Source organism: Bufo bufo, chromosome 6, assembly GCF_905171765.1.
Source record: "Bufo bufo chromosome 6, aBufBuf1.1, whole genome shotgun sequence".
Taxonomy (NCBI): domain Eukaryota; kingdom Metazoa; phylum Chordata; class Amphibia; order Anura; family Bufonidae; genus Bufo; species Bufo bufo.
Genome location: NC_053394.1, coordinates 255840848 through 255859646, shown reverse-complemented (window position 1 = coordinate 255859646; position 18799 = coordinate 255840848). Strand labels below are relative to the sequence as shown.

Sequence of the window (18799 nt, the reverse complement as noted above, 5' to 3'; positions counted from 1 at the left end):
CAGCTACCACTTCTGCAGGAAGGCTATTCCATGCATCCACTATTCTCTTAGTAAAGTAATACTTGCTGATATTACTTTAAAATTTATCTGTCGAACCTGCTGATGTTCAGTTACGGAAAGTTAAACCAAGTAGGATATATCTGATATGGAGTCAGTAATATTGGTAATACTAATTACGTCTATGACAAGTAGCAGTGAAAATCCTCAGGGTCAGAAGATTGGTTGAACATAGACTTAGATAATAAACAAACAGCCAGCATGTAAATATGGATCACTGTAGATACCTGACTAATACTGCTGGACTCAGGGATATTTTCGGGAACTGTGGCTTCATAACTGCTTTTCAGAAAGATGGGTCTGTTATCATTGATGTCCAGTACTGTCACTAGGACAGTGGCTGTTCCTGTTTTCCGATTTCCTGCTGGTCCATTGTCTGCAAACAAAAGAAATATTGAAAAGAATTCCCAACAACTTAAAATAATACATATAAAGATCTACAGCAGCAACAATGCAGGGGCGTAGATAAGGCTTATGGGCCCTGGGGCAGGAGATCAGCTTGCCCCCCCCCCCCCCCCCCATCAGTGCTTTGTGGCCAGGGGCAGGAGAGCACATAGTCAAAAATTGAAACGGCAAATCCCCCCAACCCCCCACCTTGCCAAATTCTTGACCTAACCCCCTCCCTCCAGCCAGAGGTGTAGCTTGACCTGCATGCACTTTCTATAATACCAGTGTCTTCCTATGTGGCACAAGGGTCTTTGGGTCCCCTCAAGCTCCTAGGCCCGGTAGCGACTATTACCTCTGCACCCCCTATAGCTACGCCTCTGTGACCATGTATTATGAATGTCTGCAAATACCTGCAGCTTAGAGACAAACATATTTTGGAAATGTGTACATAATCTTGTATATTCTTTTTATTGACATGTTGACATCATGATGGATGGGTCCCCTACGCTGGAGGCCCTTCTCTATTAGACATGGCATAATGCAATGTCACCCATGCAGCAACTGCAGGGAAAATATGTGGTCACCTGCACTGGTCTATGGCAATCTAGCTGACTTATTTGATATAATTATTTTAAGAAGTTAGTGTTATATGACAAAGAGAATAAATACTCATTCACAATTCATCTCCTGTACTCTCAGTGTATGTTCACATGGAGTTTTTAAAATGTGGATTTAGGTGTGGAGTCATTGAAAACAATTATTTTTGTGTTTAAAGGGAGGCTGTCAGCATTTTCGACCATGCTTAACTGCTGACAGCACTAGGTAGGGGCTGCAGAAGGCAGGACAAACATACCTTTTCTAATCAGGAGTAGTGTGAATATGAAGTTTTATTCTGTCAGATTCTGCTATTTCACATCCCAGGACAGGGCTTCACTGTAAAGTGCTGCATAGCTCCTCCTCTCCGCTCTGAGTAATAGTTGTAGCGTCCAATCAGGAGACCACTACAGCTGTCACTTGGAGCAGAGGGAGGGAGGGGCTATGAAGCAGCTCAATGCAGACAGCACTTCACAGTCAAGTTCTGCCTCCAATGCACTTGCAGGAGCCGAATCTGTCAGAAGGAAAGTTCATATTTCACTAATCTCCAGCCCCTACCTAGTGCTGTCAGAACTTTAGCATGGTCCAATCTGCTGACTTACTCCCTTTAAGAAGGCTCTTTCATGTCAAACTGTGTTTCTTACCTATAGCTTCTAGAATTAGAGTATAAGAAGCCACGGTCTCCCGGTCAAGACTCACTACTGTTCTCAGAATCCCATCACGAAACCCAACAATGAACTTCCCATCTTGGTTTCCTCCTAGAATAAAAATGTATCTTGCTCAAAATAAAATAGAATACAGCTTTGTACAACATCAAACACATTGACTTTGTAGGAACTTTGTAAGTAGGATGAATACTGGGATATCTGACACAAATGATCATTTTTGTAATCCCTCCTCTACCAGATTTACATTGTCCATTGGTACCACACTTCGTTTCCCCAGGGAGATAGGCTGCCAAAACACAAATTTTATTTCCATGTGAAAGTTGTGATTAACCACAAATAAGCGCTGGTCGCAGAGCATCTTTTACTAGGCAATGATCGGGAACAAACATCATATGACTGTTTCGGCACCCTGGGTAAAAGAACTTTACTTACATGTGCTCACAGAAATTCACATGCATACATGGCTGAGCCAATCAAGCATATCTTTGGTTGAGTCTGAGGGAATAGCTATCTTAAAGGGAATGTGTCACCAGAAAATGACTTATTGTTTAAATCAAGTTTTTAGGTTAAATATATAAAGGATTTCTGATGATGTTATACAGTATTTCAATTTTCCATAAAACTATCTATATAAAAAAAAATCCTAAAATCCTGAAGTTTTCACACTAGCCACTAAACCTAATAATAGGCTGACATTTCCTGTTCTGTACAGATCACTTTTTATAGTGACAAATATCACTGCTGTATAGATAACACAACATCCACCCACAATAGGTGATTCTCAAAACCTACTCATTCTATGCACAATGACCTCTGCACAGGTCACAGAGCATGCCCAGACAACTCTCCTATAGAGGTCTAATGAATTCCCCTCTGACCATTGTGTCTATGGCCCATGGGGCTGCTGTAAATACTGTTAATACTGTTAACAGCCGAGGCAAGATGGCAGTAACCATAAGGATGCAACCACATGGCGCGGTCATGACACTAGTGCTGCATGAGGGCGTACCCTAATCATGTTGAGGAAATAGAATTAAAAAAAATCTAGAATTAGAAAATAAAAACATTAGAAAAGAGTATATGCAGTGGCGTGCCCAGGTGAGGGCAGGGGGCGGTCCGCCCCAGGTGCCAGCTCACCAGTGCTCTCAAGGGGTGCCAGAACAGAAGCAATGAGCTCTTCCATCAATACAGATGTAAGCGCTTATTGCTTTTCTCTTTATAAGATGCAGGGAATACTAGTGAACGCTTCATAATGGAGATCTGACTGGGGGGTCTGATTAGGGGTCTGGAGGTCTAATGGGGGTCTGATTGGGGTCTGGAGGTCTGTGTCACGGCCATGGCTATGACCGTGACTCCTGAACCGCATGCGGTTGTCAGCGGCTTTCTTTGGTTGTCAATCACAGGTGAGGGCTGTGGTATTTGCCTCACCTGTGGTTGCCGCTGGCAACAGTATGTATGTGGCAGCGTAGCAGTCTGAGCTGTGCCATTGCAGCTTGCTATGTTGTGCATGCGGTTTTGTGTGATGTGTGTATGTGTGCACCTGCTTTTTATGTTATTGTGTGCACGTCCCCTTTAAGTGGTGTTTTCCCTTCCCTGGTGTTGGAAGGGTTAATCTCCTTCCTAGTGTGTGTGTGCACTGGGTGTGTCCGACTGTGGGGTGTGGCTTCTTGGCCTATAAAGCCTCACTGCTTTTGCAGGTCTGGAGGTTGCTTCAGCCATGCTTAGCTGAAAGCAGCCTCCTGTCTTTACTACCTGCCAGTAAGAGCCACCCCTGTGGTCATAACCATAATGTCTCATTAAGTTTATTTCTAGTGATGTGTGATGTTTTGTTTGTGATCTTGTGCAGCTATGGATCGGGGTCCCTGTGTGGGGATGCGTTTGTGATCTGCACCCTGCTAACACAGGGATCCAGTCAGCAAGGCTGTGGCAGGTAGGTGGAACTCTTTGTTCACCTGCCATATCCATAGAGCTGTTTATGTTTCCCCTTTTCCAGCAGCTTGGCCATTGAGACTCCTGCTCCTCCGTGTCTTGGAGGAGTGGGTTGTCTTACTCAGCTCCTAGTTTAGGGCCATCTTGAGGGCTAGCAGGGACTTCTAGGTTCCGGAGCATGAGCCCTCCTACCATCAAGGTTGGCTCATGTAGCTAGGAGCCAGGGTCAGGTTAGGGATGCGTTTAGGAGGTGACCTGCTCCCTAATCCTGTCTTCTTGGTCAAGCAGCCATAACATCATCTGGCTTCACACGGCTGAGGATTTCCCCCATCTTCAGCCGTGACAGTCTGACTGTGGGGTCTGAAGGTCTAATGGGGGTGTGATTGAGGGTCTGGAGGTCTAATGGGGGTGTGATTAGGGGTCTGGAGGTCTAATAGGGGTCTAATATGGGATCTGGAGGTCTAATGGGGGTCTGGAGGTCTAGTGGGAGTCTAGAGGTCTGATATGGGGGTCTTATCTGAGGTCTGATATTGGGTTGGGGTCTTACATGGAGGTTTAATGGGGGTCTAATCTGAGGTTTAAAACTGGGGTCTTATATGGGATCTGACAGAGGTCTAAAGGGGGTTTAGTCTGAGATGGGGGATCTCATTTAGGGTTTTATATGGGGGTCTATTGGGGGTGGCAGGATGGGGTGTTGAGAAGGTGGGAGGATGATGGAAAAGTAGGAAAGTAAGATGCCTGTTTGTTAAACTCTGCAGAGACGAGGCATGGCTGAAAGTCACCATGGCGGTCTGGTCAAACAGGAGAAAAAGAGGAAAGAGAACATCAGAGAAGAGAAGTCACTGGGTGTAAGAGGTACATATGTGGGGCTATATGACCCTGTATGTTCTGTAGCGCTGTATGTAATGTTTTCCAAGTATGTCTTTAAAAGGGTTGTCCCCTTTTGTTTTTGTATGAGCGCTGCCTTCTCTGCCCTGTTTACCTGCTCATCACTGAAAATGCTATGACAAGCAGGTGAACAGAACAGAGAAAGCAGCTCTCATATGAGCGATGCCCTCTCTTCAAACAGCTCGTGGCACAGAGGGCATTAATAATGTGAAGGGGGCACAATGGGCATTTCTACTATGGAGGGGGCACAGAGCTAGAGGGAATTACTACAATGAAGGGGGAACAGTGGGCATTATTACTGTGAAGGGGCACATTGGGCATTATTACTCTGAAGGGGGCACAATGGGCATTATTACTGTGAATGGGGCACAATGGGCATTATTACTGTGAAGGTGGCACAGTGGGCATTATTACTGTGAAGGGGACACAATGGGGATTTCTACAATGGAGGGGGCACAGAGGGCATCACTAGCACAGTGGGCATTATTACTGTGAAGGGGGCAAAATGGACATTATTACTGTGAAGGGGCACAATGGGCATTATTACTATGAAGGGGACACAATAGGGATTACTACTGTGAAGGGGACACAATGGGGATTTCTACTATGGAGGGGGCACAGATGGCATTACTAGCACAGTTGGCATTATTACTGTGAAAAGGGCACAGAGAGGGCATAACTACTCTGAGAGGGCACAATGTGGGCATAACTACTGTGAGTGGGCACACATCTGTACAAAACTACTGTGAAGGTTGCAATGAGGACAATACTACTGTGAGGGGAAACTATTTATTTTTGAACTAAGCCCCTAACTAAGACAATCTCCCCAAAAAATATAAAAAATAGGACTCTCATAAAATGGCAACACAAAAATAAGATTTTATTCTGTTCAAAAATGATTTCACTGTGTAAAATGTAACAAAAATAAAAATGATAGACATATTAGGTGAATGCTGTAAAAAATAAATAAATAAAAAGTATGCAATTTTTTTTCACCTTGCCTCACAAAAAGTTTAATACCAAGTGATTAAAAAGTCTTCTGTACCCCAAAATGGTACCAATCAAACCAGCACGTCATTCCGCAAAAAATCAAAATAAAAACCAATGGCACCCATAAACCTATCCATCAAAATCTGCGTTGCAAAAGCCATATGGCGCTCCTTCCTTTCTGAGTCCTGCCATATGCCCCCACAGCGGTTCATCACCACATATGGGGCGCTTCCATATTCAGGAGAAAATGGGTAACAAATTATGGGGAGCTATTTCTCCCGTTACCCCTTGTGAAAATGAAAAATTTGGGGCTGAAGCAACATTTTACTCCTTTCCTTCTGACCACTGCCACGTGCCCATAGAGCAGTTTACCGCCACATACGGGGTATTTCTGTAAAGTGCAGAATCAGTGTAATATACACTCACCTAAAGAATTATTAGGAACACCATACTAATACGGTGTTGGACCCCCTTTTGCCTTCAGAACTGCCTTAATTCTACGTGGCATTGATTCAACAAGGTGCTGATAGCATTCTTTAGAAATGTTGGCCTATATTGATAGGATAGCATCTTGCAGTTGATGGAGATTTGAGGGATGCACATCCAGGGCACGAAGCTCCCGTTCCACCACATCCCAAAGATGCTCTATTGGGTTGAGATCTGGTGACTGTAGGGGCCATTTTAGTACAGTGAACTCATTGTCATGTTCAAGAAACCAATTTGAAATGATTCGAGCTTTGTGACATGGTGCATTATCCTGCTGGAAGTAGCCATCAGAGGATGGATACATGTTCTCATTCTGTTTACGCCAAATTCGGACTCTACCATTTGAATGTCTCAACAGAAATCGAGACTCATCAGACCAGGCAACATTTTTCCAGTCTTCAACAGTCCAATTTTGGTGAGCTCGTGCAAATTGTAGCCTCTTTTTCCTATTTGTAGTGGAGATGAGTGGTACCCGGTGGGGTCTTCTGCTGTTGTAGCCCATCCGCCTCAAGGTTGTGCGTGTTGTGGCTTCACAAATGCTTTGCTGCATACCTCGGTTGTAACGAGTGGTTATTTCAGTCAACGTTGCTCTTCTATCAGCTTGAATCAGTTGGCTCATTCTCCTCTGACCTCTAGCATCCACAAGGCATTTTTGCCCACAGGCCTTGCTTAAATCACCTTTCTTTCCCATTCTGACATTCAGTTTAAAGTTCAGGAGATTGTCTTGACCAGGACCACACCCCTAAATGCATTGAAGCAACTGCTATGTGATTGGTTGACTAGATAATTGCATTAATGAGAAATAGAACAGGTGTTCCTAATAATTCTTTAGGTGAGTGTACAGTATATTGAGGTTTATTATGCTGTTAAACATTGCTGTATTGCAAGAAAAAATTGATTAACATAAAAAATCTACCAAAAAAGTGAAATTTTAAAATTTCACCTCCATTTTCCTTTAACCCCTTAGGGATCGGGCTCATTTTCACCTTAAGGACCAGGCCATTTTTTGCAAATCTGACCAGTGTCACTTTATGTGGTATTAACTTTAAAACGCTTTGACTTATCCAGGCCATTCTGAGATTGTTTTTTCGTCACATATTGTACTTCATGACACTGGTAAAATGGAGTAAAAAAAAAATCATTTTTATTTATAAAAAAATACCAAATTTACCAAAAAATTTGAAAAATTAGCAAATTTCCAAATCTCTATTTTTCTACTTTTATAATAGATAGTAATACCTCCAAAAATAGTTATTATTTTACATTCCCCATATGTCTACTTCATGCTTGGATTAATTTGGGAATGACATTTTATTTATTGGAGACGTTACAAGGCTTAGAAGTTTAGAAGCAAATCTTGAAATTTTACAGAAATTTTTAAAAACCAACTTTTTAAGGACCAGTTCAGGTCTGAAGTCACTTTGTGAGGCTTACATAATAGAAAACACCCAAAAATGACCCCATTCTAGAAACTACACCCTTCAAGGTATTCAAAACTGATTTTACAAACGTCATTAACCCTTTAGGTGTTCCACAAGAGTTATTGGCAAATGGAGATGAAATTTAAGAATTTCAATCTTTTGGCTAATTTTCCATTTTAATCAATTTTTTCCAATAACAAAACAAGGGTTAACAGCCAAACAAAATGCTATATTTATTGCCCCGATTCTTTAGTTTGCAGAAACACTTCATATGTGGCTGTAAACTACTGTAAGGGCACATGGTAGGGCATAGAGGGAAAGGTGCGCCGTGTGATTTTTGGAAGGCAGATTTTGCTGGACTGGTTTATTTACACCATGTCCCATTTGAAGCCCCCCTGATGCGCCCCTAGAGTATAAACTCCATAAAAGTGACCCCATCTAAGAAACTACACCCCTCAAGGTATTCAAAACTGATTTTACAAATGTCGTTAACCCTTTGAGGTGTTCCACAAGAGTTATTGGCAAATGGAGATGAAATTTAAGAATTTCAATTTTTTGGGCTAATTTTCTATTTTAATCCATTTTTCCCAGTAACAAAGCAAGGGTTAACAGCCAAACAAAACGCTATATTCATTGCCCCGATTCTATAGTTTGCAGAAACACCCCATATGTGGCCGTAAACTACTGTACGGGCACACAGTAGGGCGTAGAGGGAAAGGTGTGCCGTGTGGCAGATTTTGCTGGACTGGTTTATTTACACCATGTCCCATTTGAAGCCCCCCTGATGCACCCCAAGAGAAGAAACTCCATAAAAGTGACCCCATTTTGGAAACTACGGGATAAGGTGGCAGTTTTGTTGGGGCTATTTTTAGGGTACATATGATTTTTGGTTGCTCTATATTACATTTTTGTGAGGCAAGGTTACCAAAAATAGAAATTCTGAAATTCCATCTCCATTTGCCATAAACTGTTGAGGAACATGGAAAGGGTTAATAAAGTTTGTAAAATCAGTTTTGAATACCTTGAGGGGTGTAGTTTCTTAGATGGGGTCACTTTTATGGAGTTTCGACTCTAGCGGTGCATCAGGGGTTGTTCAAATGGGACATGGTGCAAAAAAAAAAAAATACGGCGTTCCTTTCCTTCTGCACCCTGCGGTTTGGTCATACAGCATTTTACGACCACATATGGGGTGTTTCTGTAAACTACAGAATCAGGGTAATAAATATTAAGTTTTGTTTGGCTGTTAACCCTTGCTTTGGTACTGGAAAAAACGGTTTAAAATTGAAAATTTGCCCAAAAATTGCTGTTTTGGCATAGGTTTTTTTTTTTTTTTAAATTGACCGTGTTCATCTGAGGGGCTAGGTCATGGGGTATTTTTATGGAGCAGATTCTTATGGACGCGGCTATACCTAATATGTCTACTTTTTTAAAATTTATTTAGGTTTGACAATATAGTATCCTTTTATAAACAAAATAAAAACATTTTAGTATCTCCATAGTCTAAGAGTCATTTTTTTTTTGTTTTTAGCCGATTATCTTAGGTAGGGGCTAATTTTTTGCGGGATGAGAGGACGGTTTTATTGGCACTATTTTGGGGGGCATATGACTTTTCGATCGCTTGCTATTACACTATTTGTGAAGTAAGGTGACAAAAAAATACTTTTTTTTGCACCATTTTTTTTTTTTTTTTTTTTACCGTGTTCATCTGAGGGGTTAGGCCATGGGGTATTTTTATAGAGCAGATTCTTACAGACGCGGCGATACCTAATATGTCAAAAAAAATATTATTTTAGATTTACAAAATCATATTTTTGAAAAATATTTTTTTTTGTTTTAGTCTCTCAAGTCTGAGAACCACAGTTTTTTTTTACGATTGTCAGTGGCAAAATTGGGGAAGGGGAATATAAATTTTGTACTCCATGGAAGTGTGGTACTCCCTGAAGCGACCAATAATGCTGAGGCCCGGATGATCGGGCAGGTGTCACACTGAGTGGTGATGTCCATCCGTATCCCCCTCCTGTGACACACTCTGCACCTTTTTTGGGTCCATCCCTTCTTTCCAGTATGGGGGACCACACCTGGAAACCTGGCGCCTCCAGTTCCTGAGGTACTCCGGCCTGCTCTTTCCCGGTCAGAAAAGATCAGGGCCCTGAGGACTGCCGTATAGAACTGGAGGAATTTCCCTGTGTTGCCAGTGCTCCGGGACAGCACAAAAGAGTTGTACAAGGCAACCTGTACCAAGTAGACCGCAACTATTTTGTACCATGCCCAGGTTTTGCGCATGGCATTATATGGCTTAAGTACTTGATCAAAGAGATCAACTCCTCCCATATACCGATTGTAGTCGACCATACAATCGGGCTTGAGGACCGTTGCCGCGGTACCTCGCACAGGGACAGGGGTGATGCCGTTACCGTGAATTGTGGACAGTACAAGGACATCCCTCTTGTCCTTATATCTGACCAGCAACAGGCTTCCACTGGTAAGGGCACGGGTCTCACCTCTGGGGATAGGTACCTGGAGGGGGTGGGTAGGGATGCCGCATTGATTTTTCTGCATGGTCCCACAAGCGGACGTAGATCTGGCGGCGAGGGACTGGAACAAGGGGATACTAGTATAAAAGTTATCCACATACAGGTGGTAACCCTTAATTAGCAGTGGGTGCATAAGGTCCCACACAAGTTTCCCACTAACACCCAGAGTGGGGGGACATTCTGGGGGTTGAATACGGGAATATTGCCCCTCGTACACACAAAACTTGTAAGTGTACCCTGAGGTACTCTCACAAAGTTTGTACAGCTTCACGCCATTCCTCGCCCGCTTAGAGGGAACATACTGGCGGAAAATGAGTCTCCCCTTGAAAGCAATGAGAGACTCATCAACCGCGACCTCCCTTCCAGGTACATAGGCCTCCAAAAATTTGGCCCCAAACTGATCGATGACCTGCCTGATTTTGTACAGGCGGTCATAGGCAGGATCACCTTGGGGGGGACATGCTGCATTATCTGCATAATGCAGGCATTTCCGGATGGCCTTAGCCATGAGCGTGTCATGGCCGTACTGTAAAGTGGGGTCTGGTAGAGGACGTCCCCACTCCAGTAATGCCTGACACTAGTTTTTTTTGACTAGGCCCATGTGCAGCACGAGGCCCCAAAACGTCCTTATCTTGGCTGCACTGACTGGAGTCCAGCCATGGGCCTTAGCCAAAAAGGAGCCCGGGTGTTGAGCAATGAACTGTTGGGCGTACAGGATTGTTTGTTCCACCATCAGGTTCACAAAGTGGTCACTGAAAAAAAGACTAAAATAGTCATATTCAGTGAAACCCCCTGTGGGAATCTGGATTCCTGGTTGGCCAACAAAATCAGGAATCGCAGGCTCAAAATGATCTGGGGTACACCATGCAAGTTCACCAGTAGGGGGGTCCGGTGGACTTAATTGGTGGGCCGGAAAACTAGTACGAGCCCCAGAGCTGCTCGTACTAGTGTGGGCCACATATCCCTGCCTAACCTAACCTTTCTCTAAACACTTTTTAGCGCCAGATGGCACTGTGGAGGGTCAGAAGGGGGTGCTAGGTCACGGGAATCTCCTCGGTTCCCGGACACAGAAAGGAGGAGGAGAGGATCGCTGCAATAATTTGAACCGTCCGCCCGCCCCTGCAGCCAATCAGAGCCAATCCTGAGAGGTGATGTCACCATCACCTCTCAGGATCGCAGGATGGTAATTGGTGGTGTATTATCACACCACAAATCACCATCCCTTGTCCGGGTTATTGGGTCCCCAGAGACCCGAATAAGCCGTAAACGCAGCAAACCGCAGGTCTGAATTGACCTGCGGTTTGCTGCGATCGCTGACACGCGCATTGTCCCAGGGTGCCTGCTCAATGATTTGAGCAGGCACCCAGTTCCGATCACCGCCCGCCGGTGAACGGAACTACACATGACGTACCGGTACGTCATGTGTCCTTAAGTACCGGGACATCATGACGTACCGGTATGTCATGTGTACCCAACAGGTTAATTCTTGTAGAACACCTCAATGGTTAACAAAGTTTGTAACAACAGTTTTGAATAATTTGAGGGGTGTATTTTCAAAAATGGGGTCATTTATGGGTGGTTTACCTTACGTAAGCCCCTCAAAATCACTTTATAACTGAATTGGAGCTCAATTTTTTTGGTTGAAAATTAGAAAAACAGCTTCTAAACATCTAAACCTTCTACTGTCCTAAAAAAAATAAAAAATAATTCAATTTCATTATGAATTACTTAGTCACAGATAACATTCAATTGTATTTAGCGGGCGCCATGACAGGGAACAGCAAATGCTCTGCCCCCATCATTGAACCCCTCAGATGTAGCGTTCAACACTGATCGTAGCAACCGACAGTCTCATTGAGGCCTTTCATTGGGCTATAAGAGGTTAACAACAAAAAAATACACATCTGTTATGACTAGAGTTGAGCGAACACCTGGATGTTCGGGTTCGAGAAGTTCGGCCGAACTTCCCGGAAATGTTCGGGTTCGGGATCCGAACCCGATCCGAACTTCGTCCCGAACCCGAACCCCATTGAAGTCAATGGGGACACGAACATTTGGGCACTAAAAAGGCTGTAAAACAGCCCAGGAAAGAGCTAGAGGGCAACATGTAGGTAAATCCCCTGCAAACAAATGTGGATAGGGAAATGAATTAAAATAAAAATAAAAAAAATAAAAATGAACCAATATCAATTGGACAGAGGTCCCATAGCAGAGAATCTGGCTTCACGTCAGCAGAGAATCAGTCTCTTCATGCCATAGCAAAGAATCTGGCTTCATGTCAGCAGAGAATCAGTCTCTTCATGCCATAGCAGAGAATCTGGCTTTATGTCAGCGCAGAATCTGTCTTCATGTCATAGCAGAGAATCAGGCTTCACGTCACCCACCACTGGAACAGGCCACTGTCACACATTTAGGCCCAGGCACCCAGGCAGAGGAGAGAGGTCCCGTAACAGAGAATCTGGCCTTATGTCAGCGCAGAATCTGTATTCATGTCATAGCAGAGAATCAGGCTTCACGTCACCCACCACTGGAACAGGCCACTGTCACACATTTAGGCCCCAGCACCCAGACAGAGGAGAGCGGTCCCGTAACAGAGAATCTGGCCTTATGTCAGCGCAGAATCTGTATTCATGTCATAGCAGAGAATCAGGCTTCACGTCACCCACCACTGGAACAGGCCACTGTCACACATTTAGGCCCCGGCACCCAGACAGAGGAGAGGTTCATTCAACTTTGGGTTGCCCCGCAATATAATGGTAAAATGAAATTAAAAATAGTATTGAATGAGGAAGTGCCCTGGAGTAGAATAATATATTGTTAAGGGGAGGTAGTTAATATCTAATCTGCACAAGGGATGGACAGGTCCTGTGGGATCCATGCCTGGTTCATTTTTATGAACGTCAGCTTGTCCACATTGGCTGTAGACAGGCGGCTGCGTTTGTCTGTAATGACGCCCCCTGCCGTGCTGAATACACGTTCAGACAAAACGCTGGCCGCCGGGCAGGCCAGCACCTCCAAGGCATAAAAGGCTAGCTCTGGCCACGTGGACAATTTGGAGACCCAGAAGTTGAATGGGGCCGAACCATCAGTCAGTACGTGGAGGGGTGTGCACAGGTACTGTTCCACCATGTTAGTGAAATGTTGCCTTCTGCTAACACGTTCCGTATCAGGTGGTGGTGCAGTTAGCTGTGGCGTGTTGACAAAACTTTTCCACATCTCTGCCATGCTAACCCTGCCCTCAGAGGAGCTGGGCGTGACACAGCTGCGTTGGCGACCTCTTGCTCCTCCTCTGCCTTCGCCTTGGGCTTCCACTGGTTCCCCTGTGACATTTGGGAATGCTCTCAGTAGCGCGTCTACCAACGTGTGCTTGTACTCGCGCATCTTCCTATCATGCTCCAGTGTAGGAAGTAAGGTGGGCACATTGTCTTTGTACCGGGGATCCAGCAGGGTGGCAACCCAGTAGTCCGCACACGTTAAAATGTGGGCAACTCTGCTGTCGTTGCGCAGGCACTGCAGCATGTAGTCGCTCATGTGTGCCAGGCTGCCCAGAGGTAAGGACAAGCTGTCCTCTGTGGGAGGCGTATCGTCATCGTCCTGTGTTTCCCCCCAGCCACGCACCAGTGATGGGCCCGAGCTGCTTTGGGTGCCACCCCGCTGTGAACATGCTTCATCCTCATCCTCCTCCACCTCCTCCTCATCCTCGTCCTCCTCGTCCTCCAGTAGTGGGCCCTGTCTGGCCACATTTGTACCTGGCCTCTGGTGTTGCAAAAAACCTCCCTCTGAGTCACTTCGAAGAGACTGGCCTGAAAGTGCTAAAAATGACCCCTCTTCCTCCTCTTCCTCCTGGGCCACCTCCTCTTCCATCATCGCCCTAAGTGTTTTCTCAAGGAGACATAGAAGTGGTATTGTAACGCTGATAACGACGTCATCGCCACTGGCCATGTTGGTGGAGTACTCGAAACAGCGCAACAGGGCACACAGGTCTCGCATGGAGGCCCAGTCATTGGTGGTGAAGTGGGTCTGATCCACAGTGCGACTGACCCGTGCGTGCTGCAGCTGAAACTCCACTATGGCCTGCTGCTGCTCGCACAGTCTGTCCAGCATATGCAAGGTGGAGTTCCACCTGGTGGGCTCGTCGCATATGAGGCGGTGAGCGGGAAGGCCGAAGTTACGCTGTAGCGCAGACAGGCGAGCAGCGGCAGGGTGTGAACGCCGGAAGCGCGAACAGACGGCCCGCACTTTATGCAGCAGCTCTGACATGTCGGGGTAGTTGCGAATGAACTTCTGCACCACCAAATTCAGCACATGCGCCAGGCAAGGGATGTGCGTCAAACCGGCTAGTCCCAGAGCTGCAACGAGATTTCGCCCATTATCGCACACCACCAGGCCGGGCTTGAGGCTCACCGGCAGCAACCACTCGTCGAGTTTCAGAATGGCCTGCTGACGTTTACCCCGTGCTGTGCTGAAGTTGGTGGTGAAGGTGTGTGGCTGACTGGATGAGCAGGTGGAAGAAGAGGAGGAGGAAGCTGAGGAGACAGGAGGCAAAGAATGTTGCCCTGCGATCCTTGGCGGCGGAAGGACGTGCGCCAAACAGCTCTCCGCCTGGGGCCCAGCCGCCACTACATTTACCCAGTGTGCAGTTAGGGAGATATAGCGTCCCTGGCCGTGCTTACTGGTCCACGTATCTGTGGTTAGGTGGACCTTGCCACAGATGGCGTTGCGCAGTGCACACTTGATTTTATCGGACACTTGTTTGTGCAGGGAAGGCACGGCTCTCTTGGAGAAGTAGTGGCGGCTGGGAACAACATACTGTGGGACAGCAAGTGACATAAGCTATTTGAAGCTGTGTGTGTCCACCAGCCTAAATGACAGCATTTCATAGGCCAGTAGTTTAGAAATGCTGGCATTCAGGGCCAGGGATCGAGGGTGGCTAGGTGGGAATTTACGCTTTCTCTCAAATGTTTGTGAGATGGAGAGCTGAACGCTGCCGTGTGACATGGTTGAGATGCTTGGTGACGCAGGTGGTGGTGTTGGTGGTACATCCCATGTTTGCTGGGCGGCAGGTGCCAACGTTCCTCCAGAGGCAGAGGAAGAGGCCGAGGCGGCGGCAGCAGCAGCAGAAGAGGCCGAGGCGGCGGCAGCAGCAGAAGAGGCCGAGGCAGCAGCAGCAGAAGAGGCAGCAGGGGGAGCCTGAGTGACTTCCTTGTTTTTAAGGTGTTTACTTCACTGCAGTTCATGCTTTGCATGCAGGTGCCTGGTCATGCAGGTTGTGCTAAGGTTCAGAACGTTAATGCCTCGCTTCAGGCTCTGATGGCACAGCGTGCAAACCACTCGGGTCTTGTCGTCAGCACATTGTTTGAAGAAGTGCCATGCCAGGGAACTCCTTGAAGCTGCCTTTGGGGTGCTCGGTCCCAGATGGCGGCGGTCAGTAGCAGGCGGAGTCTCTTGGCGGCGGGTGTTCTGATTTTGCCCACTGCTCCCTCTTTTGCTACGCTGTTGGCTCGGTCTCACCACTGCCTCTTCCTCCGAACTGTGAAAGTCAGTGGCACGACCTTCATTCCATGTGGGGTCTAGGACCTCATCGTCCCCTGCATCGTCTTCCACCCAGTCTTGACCTCTGACCTCCTGTTCAGTCTGCACACTGCAGAAAGACGCAGCAGTTGGCACCTGTGTTTCGTCATCATCAGGAAACATAAGTGGTTGTGCGTTAGTGCATTCTATCTCTTCCACCCCTGGTGAAGAGCTAGGTGGATGCCCTTGGGAAACCCTGGCAGCAGAGTCTTCAAACAGCATAAGAGACTGCTGCATAACTTGAGGCTCAGACAGTTTCCCTGATATGCATGGGGGTGATGTGACAGACTGATGGGCTTGGTTTTCATGCGCCATCTGTGCGCTTTCTGCAGAAGACTGGGTGGGAGATAATGTGAACGTGCTGGATGCACTGTCGGCCACCCAATTGACTAATGCCTGTACCTGCTCAGGCCTTACCATCCTTAGAACGGCATTGGGCCCCACCAAATATCCCTGTAAATTCTGGCGGCTACTGGGACCTGAGGTAGTTGGTACACTAGGACGTGAACGGCCACGTCCTCTCCCAGCACCAGAGGGTCCACTAACACCACCACGACCATGTCCATGTCCACGTCCGCGTCCCTTATTAGATGTTTTCCTCATTGTTCCCGTTCACCACAATTTTGAGAATGGCACATTTGGGAATAGTTTTTCAACCCAGATAAAAAAGTGTGCTTTTACGGTCACTACAAATAACTTGAGCAGCTAAAACAGTACAGATTTGCTTGAATAGAAATGTGAGACCTGTTTTTTTTTGCACTGTGTGACAGGTTAAGGTTTAATCTCAGAATCAGACTTCTATCTGCACGGTAGCGTGTGTCTCTTAGGTTTTTCTGAATGACACTATCAATACCTTCAATGTAAGATATCCTTTTTGGGATAGATTTCAAGTAGGCCTCAAATACCAGAAACTAGTTATTTGGAGAATGGCAAATTTGGGAATAGTTTTTCAACCCAGAAAAAAAAGTGTGCTTTTACGGTCACTACAAATAACTTGAGCAGCTAAAACAGTACAGATTTGCTTGAATAGAAATGTGAGACCTGTTTTTTTTTGCACTGTGTGACAGGTTAAGGTTTAATCTCAGAATCAGACTTCTATCTGCACGGTAGCGTGTGTCTTAGGTTTTTCTGAATGACACTATCAATACCTTCAATGTAAGATATCATTTTTGGGATAGATTTCAAGTAGGCCTCAAATACCAGAAACTAGTTATTTTGAGAATGGCAAATTTGGGAATAGTTTTTCAACCCAGAAAAAAATGTGTGCTTTTACGGTCACTACAAATAACTTGAGCAGCTAAAACAGTACAGATTTGCTTGAATAGAAATGTGAGACCTGTTTTTTTTTGCACTGTGTGACAGGTTAAGGTTTAATCTCAGAATCAGACTTCTATCTGCACGGTAGCGTGTGTCTTAGGTTTTTCTGAATGACACTATCAATACCTTCAATGTAAGATATCCTTTTTGGGATAGATTTCAAGTAGGCCTTAAATACCAGAAACTAGTTATTTGGAGAATGGCAAATTTGGGATTAGTTTAACAACCCAGAAAAAAAAAGGGCTTTTACGGTCGCTACAAATAACTTGACCAGCTAAAACAGTACAGATTTGCTTGAATAGAAAAGTGAGACCTGTTTTTTTTTGCACTGTGTGACAGGTTAAGGTTTAATCTCAGAATCAGACTTCTATCTGCACGGTAGCGTGTGTCTTAGGTTTTTCTGAATGACACTATCAATACCTTCAATGTAAGATATCCTTTTTGGGATAGATTTCAAGTAGGCCTCAAATACCAGAAACTAGTTATTTTGAGAATGGCAAATTTGGGAATAGTTTTTCAACCCAGAAAAAAAAGTGTGCTTTTACGGTCACTACAAATAACTTGAGCAGCTAAAACAGTACAGATTTGCTTGAATAGAAATGTGAGACCTGTTTTTTTTTGCACTGTGTGACAGGTTAAGGTTTAATCTCAGAATCAGACTTCTATCTGCACGGTAGCGTGTGTCTTAGGTTTTTCTGAATGACACTATCAATACCTTCAATGTAAGATATCCTTTTTGGGATAGATTTCAAGTAGGCCTCAAATACCAGAAACTAGTTATTTGGAGAATGGCAAATTTGGGATTAGTTTAACAACCCAGAAAAAAATAAGGGCTTTTACGGTCGCTACAAATAACTTGACCAGCTAAAACAGTACAGATTTGCTTGAATAGAAATGTGAGACCTGTTTTTTTTTGCACTGTGTGACAGGTTAAGGTTTAATCTCAGAATCAGACTTCTATCTGCACGGTAGCGTGTGTCTTAGGTTTTTCTGAATGACACTATCAATACCTTCAATGTAAGATATCCTTTTTGGGATAGATTTCAAGTAGGCCTCAAATACCAGAAACTAGTTATTTGGAGAATGGCAAATTTGGGAATAGTTTTTCAACCCAGAAAAAAAAGTGTGCTTTTACGGTCGCTACAAATAACTTGAGCAGCTAAAACAGTACAGATTTGCTTGAATAGAAATGTGAGATCTGTTTTTTTTTTTGCACTGCGTGACAGGTTAAGGTTTAATCTCAGAATCAGACTTCTATCTGCACGGTAGCGTGTGTCTTAGGTTTTTCTGAATGACACTATCAATACCTTCAATGTAAGATATCCTTTTTGGGATAGATTTCAAGTAGGCCTCAAATACCAGAAACTAGTTATTTTGAGAATGGCAAATTTGGGAATAGTTTTTCAAACCAGAAAATAAAGTGTGCTTTTACGGTCACTACAAATAACTTGAGCAGCTAAAACAGTACAGATTTGCTTGAATAGAAATGTGAGACCTGTTTTTTTTTTGCACTGTGTGACAGGTTAAGGTTTAATCTCAGAATCAGACTTCTATCTGCACGGTAGCGTGTGTCTTAGGTTTTTCTGAATGACACTATCAATACCTTCAATGTAAGATATCCTTTTTGGGATAGATTTCAAGTAGGCCTCAAATACCAGAAACTAGTTATTTTGAGAATGGCAAATTTGGGAATAGTTTTTCAAACCAGAAAATAAAGTGTTCTTTTACGGTCACTACAAATAACTTGAGCAGCTAAAACAGTACAGATTTGCTTGAATAGAAATGTGAGACCTGTTTTTTTTTTGCACTGTGTGACAGGTTAAGGTTTAATCTCAGAATCAGACTTCTATCTGCACGGTAGCGTGTGTCTTAGGTTTTTCTGAATGACACTATCAATACCTTCAATGTAAGATATCCTTTTTGGGATAGATTTCAAGTAGGCCTCAAATACCAGAAA

General features: G+C 44.7%; 1 protein-coding gene across 1 annotated transcript in view; it reads right to left on the bottom strand.

Moving 5' to 3' along the window:
* The window catches only part of CDH23 (cadherin related 23), a 1196655-nt gene that overhangs the window by 385861 nt on the left and 791995 nt on the right, over positions 1-18799 (bottom strand). The window contains exons 24-25 of the mRNA XM_040438415.1: positions 1683-1796; positions 285-433 (exon numbers count right to left, since the gene is read on the bottom strand). Of these exons, the coding sequence (XP_040294349.1) occupies positions 285-433; positions 1683-1796 (263 nt within the window). The remainder of the gene's footprint in view (positions 1-284; positions 434-1682; positions 1797-18799) is intronic.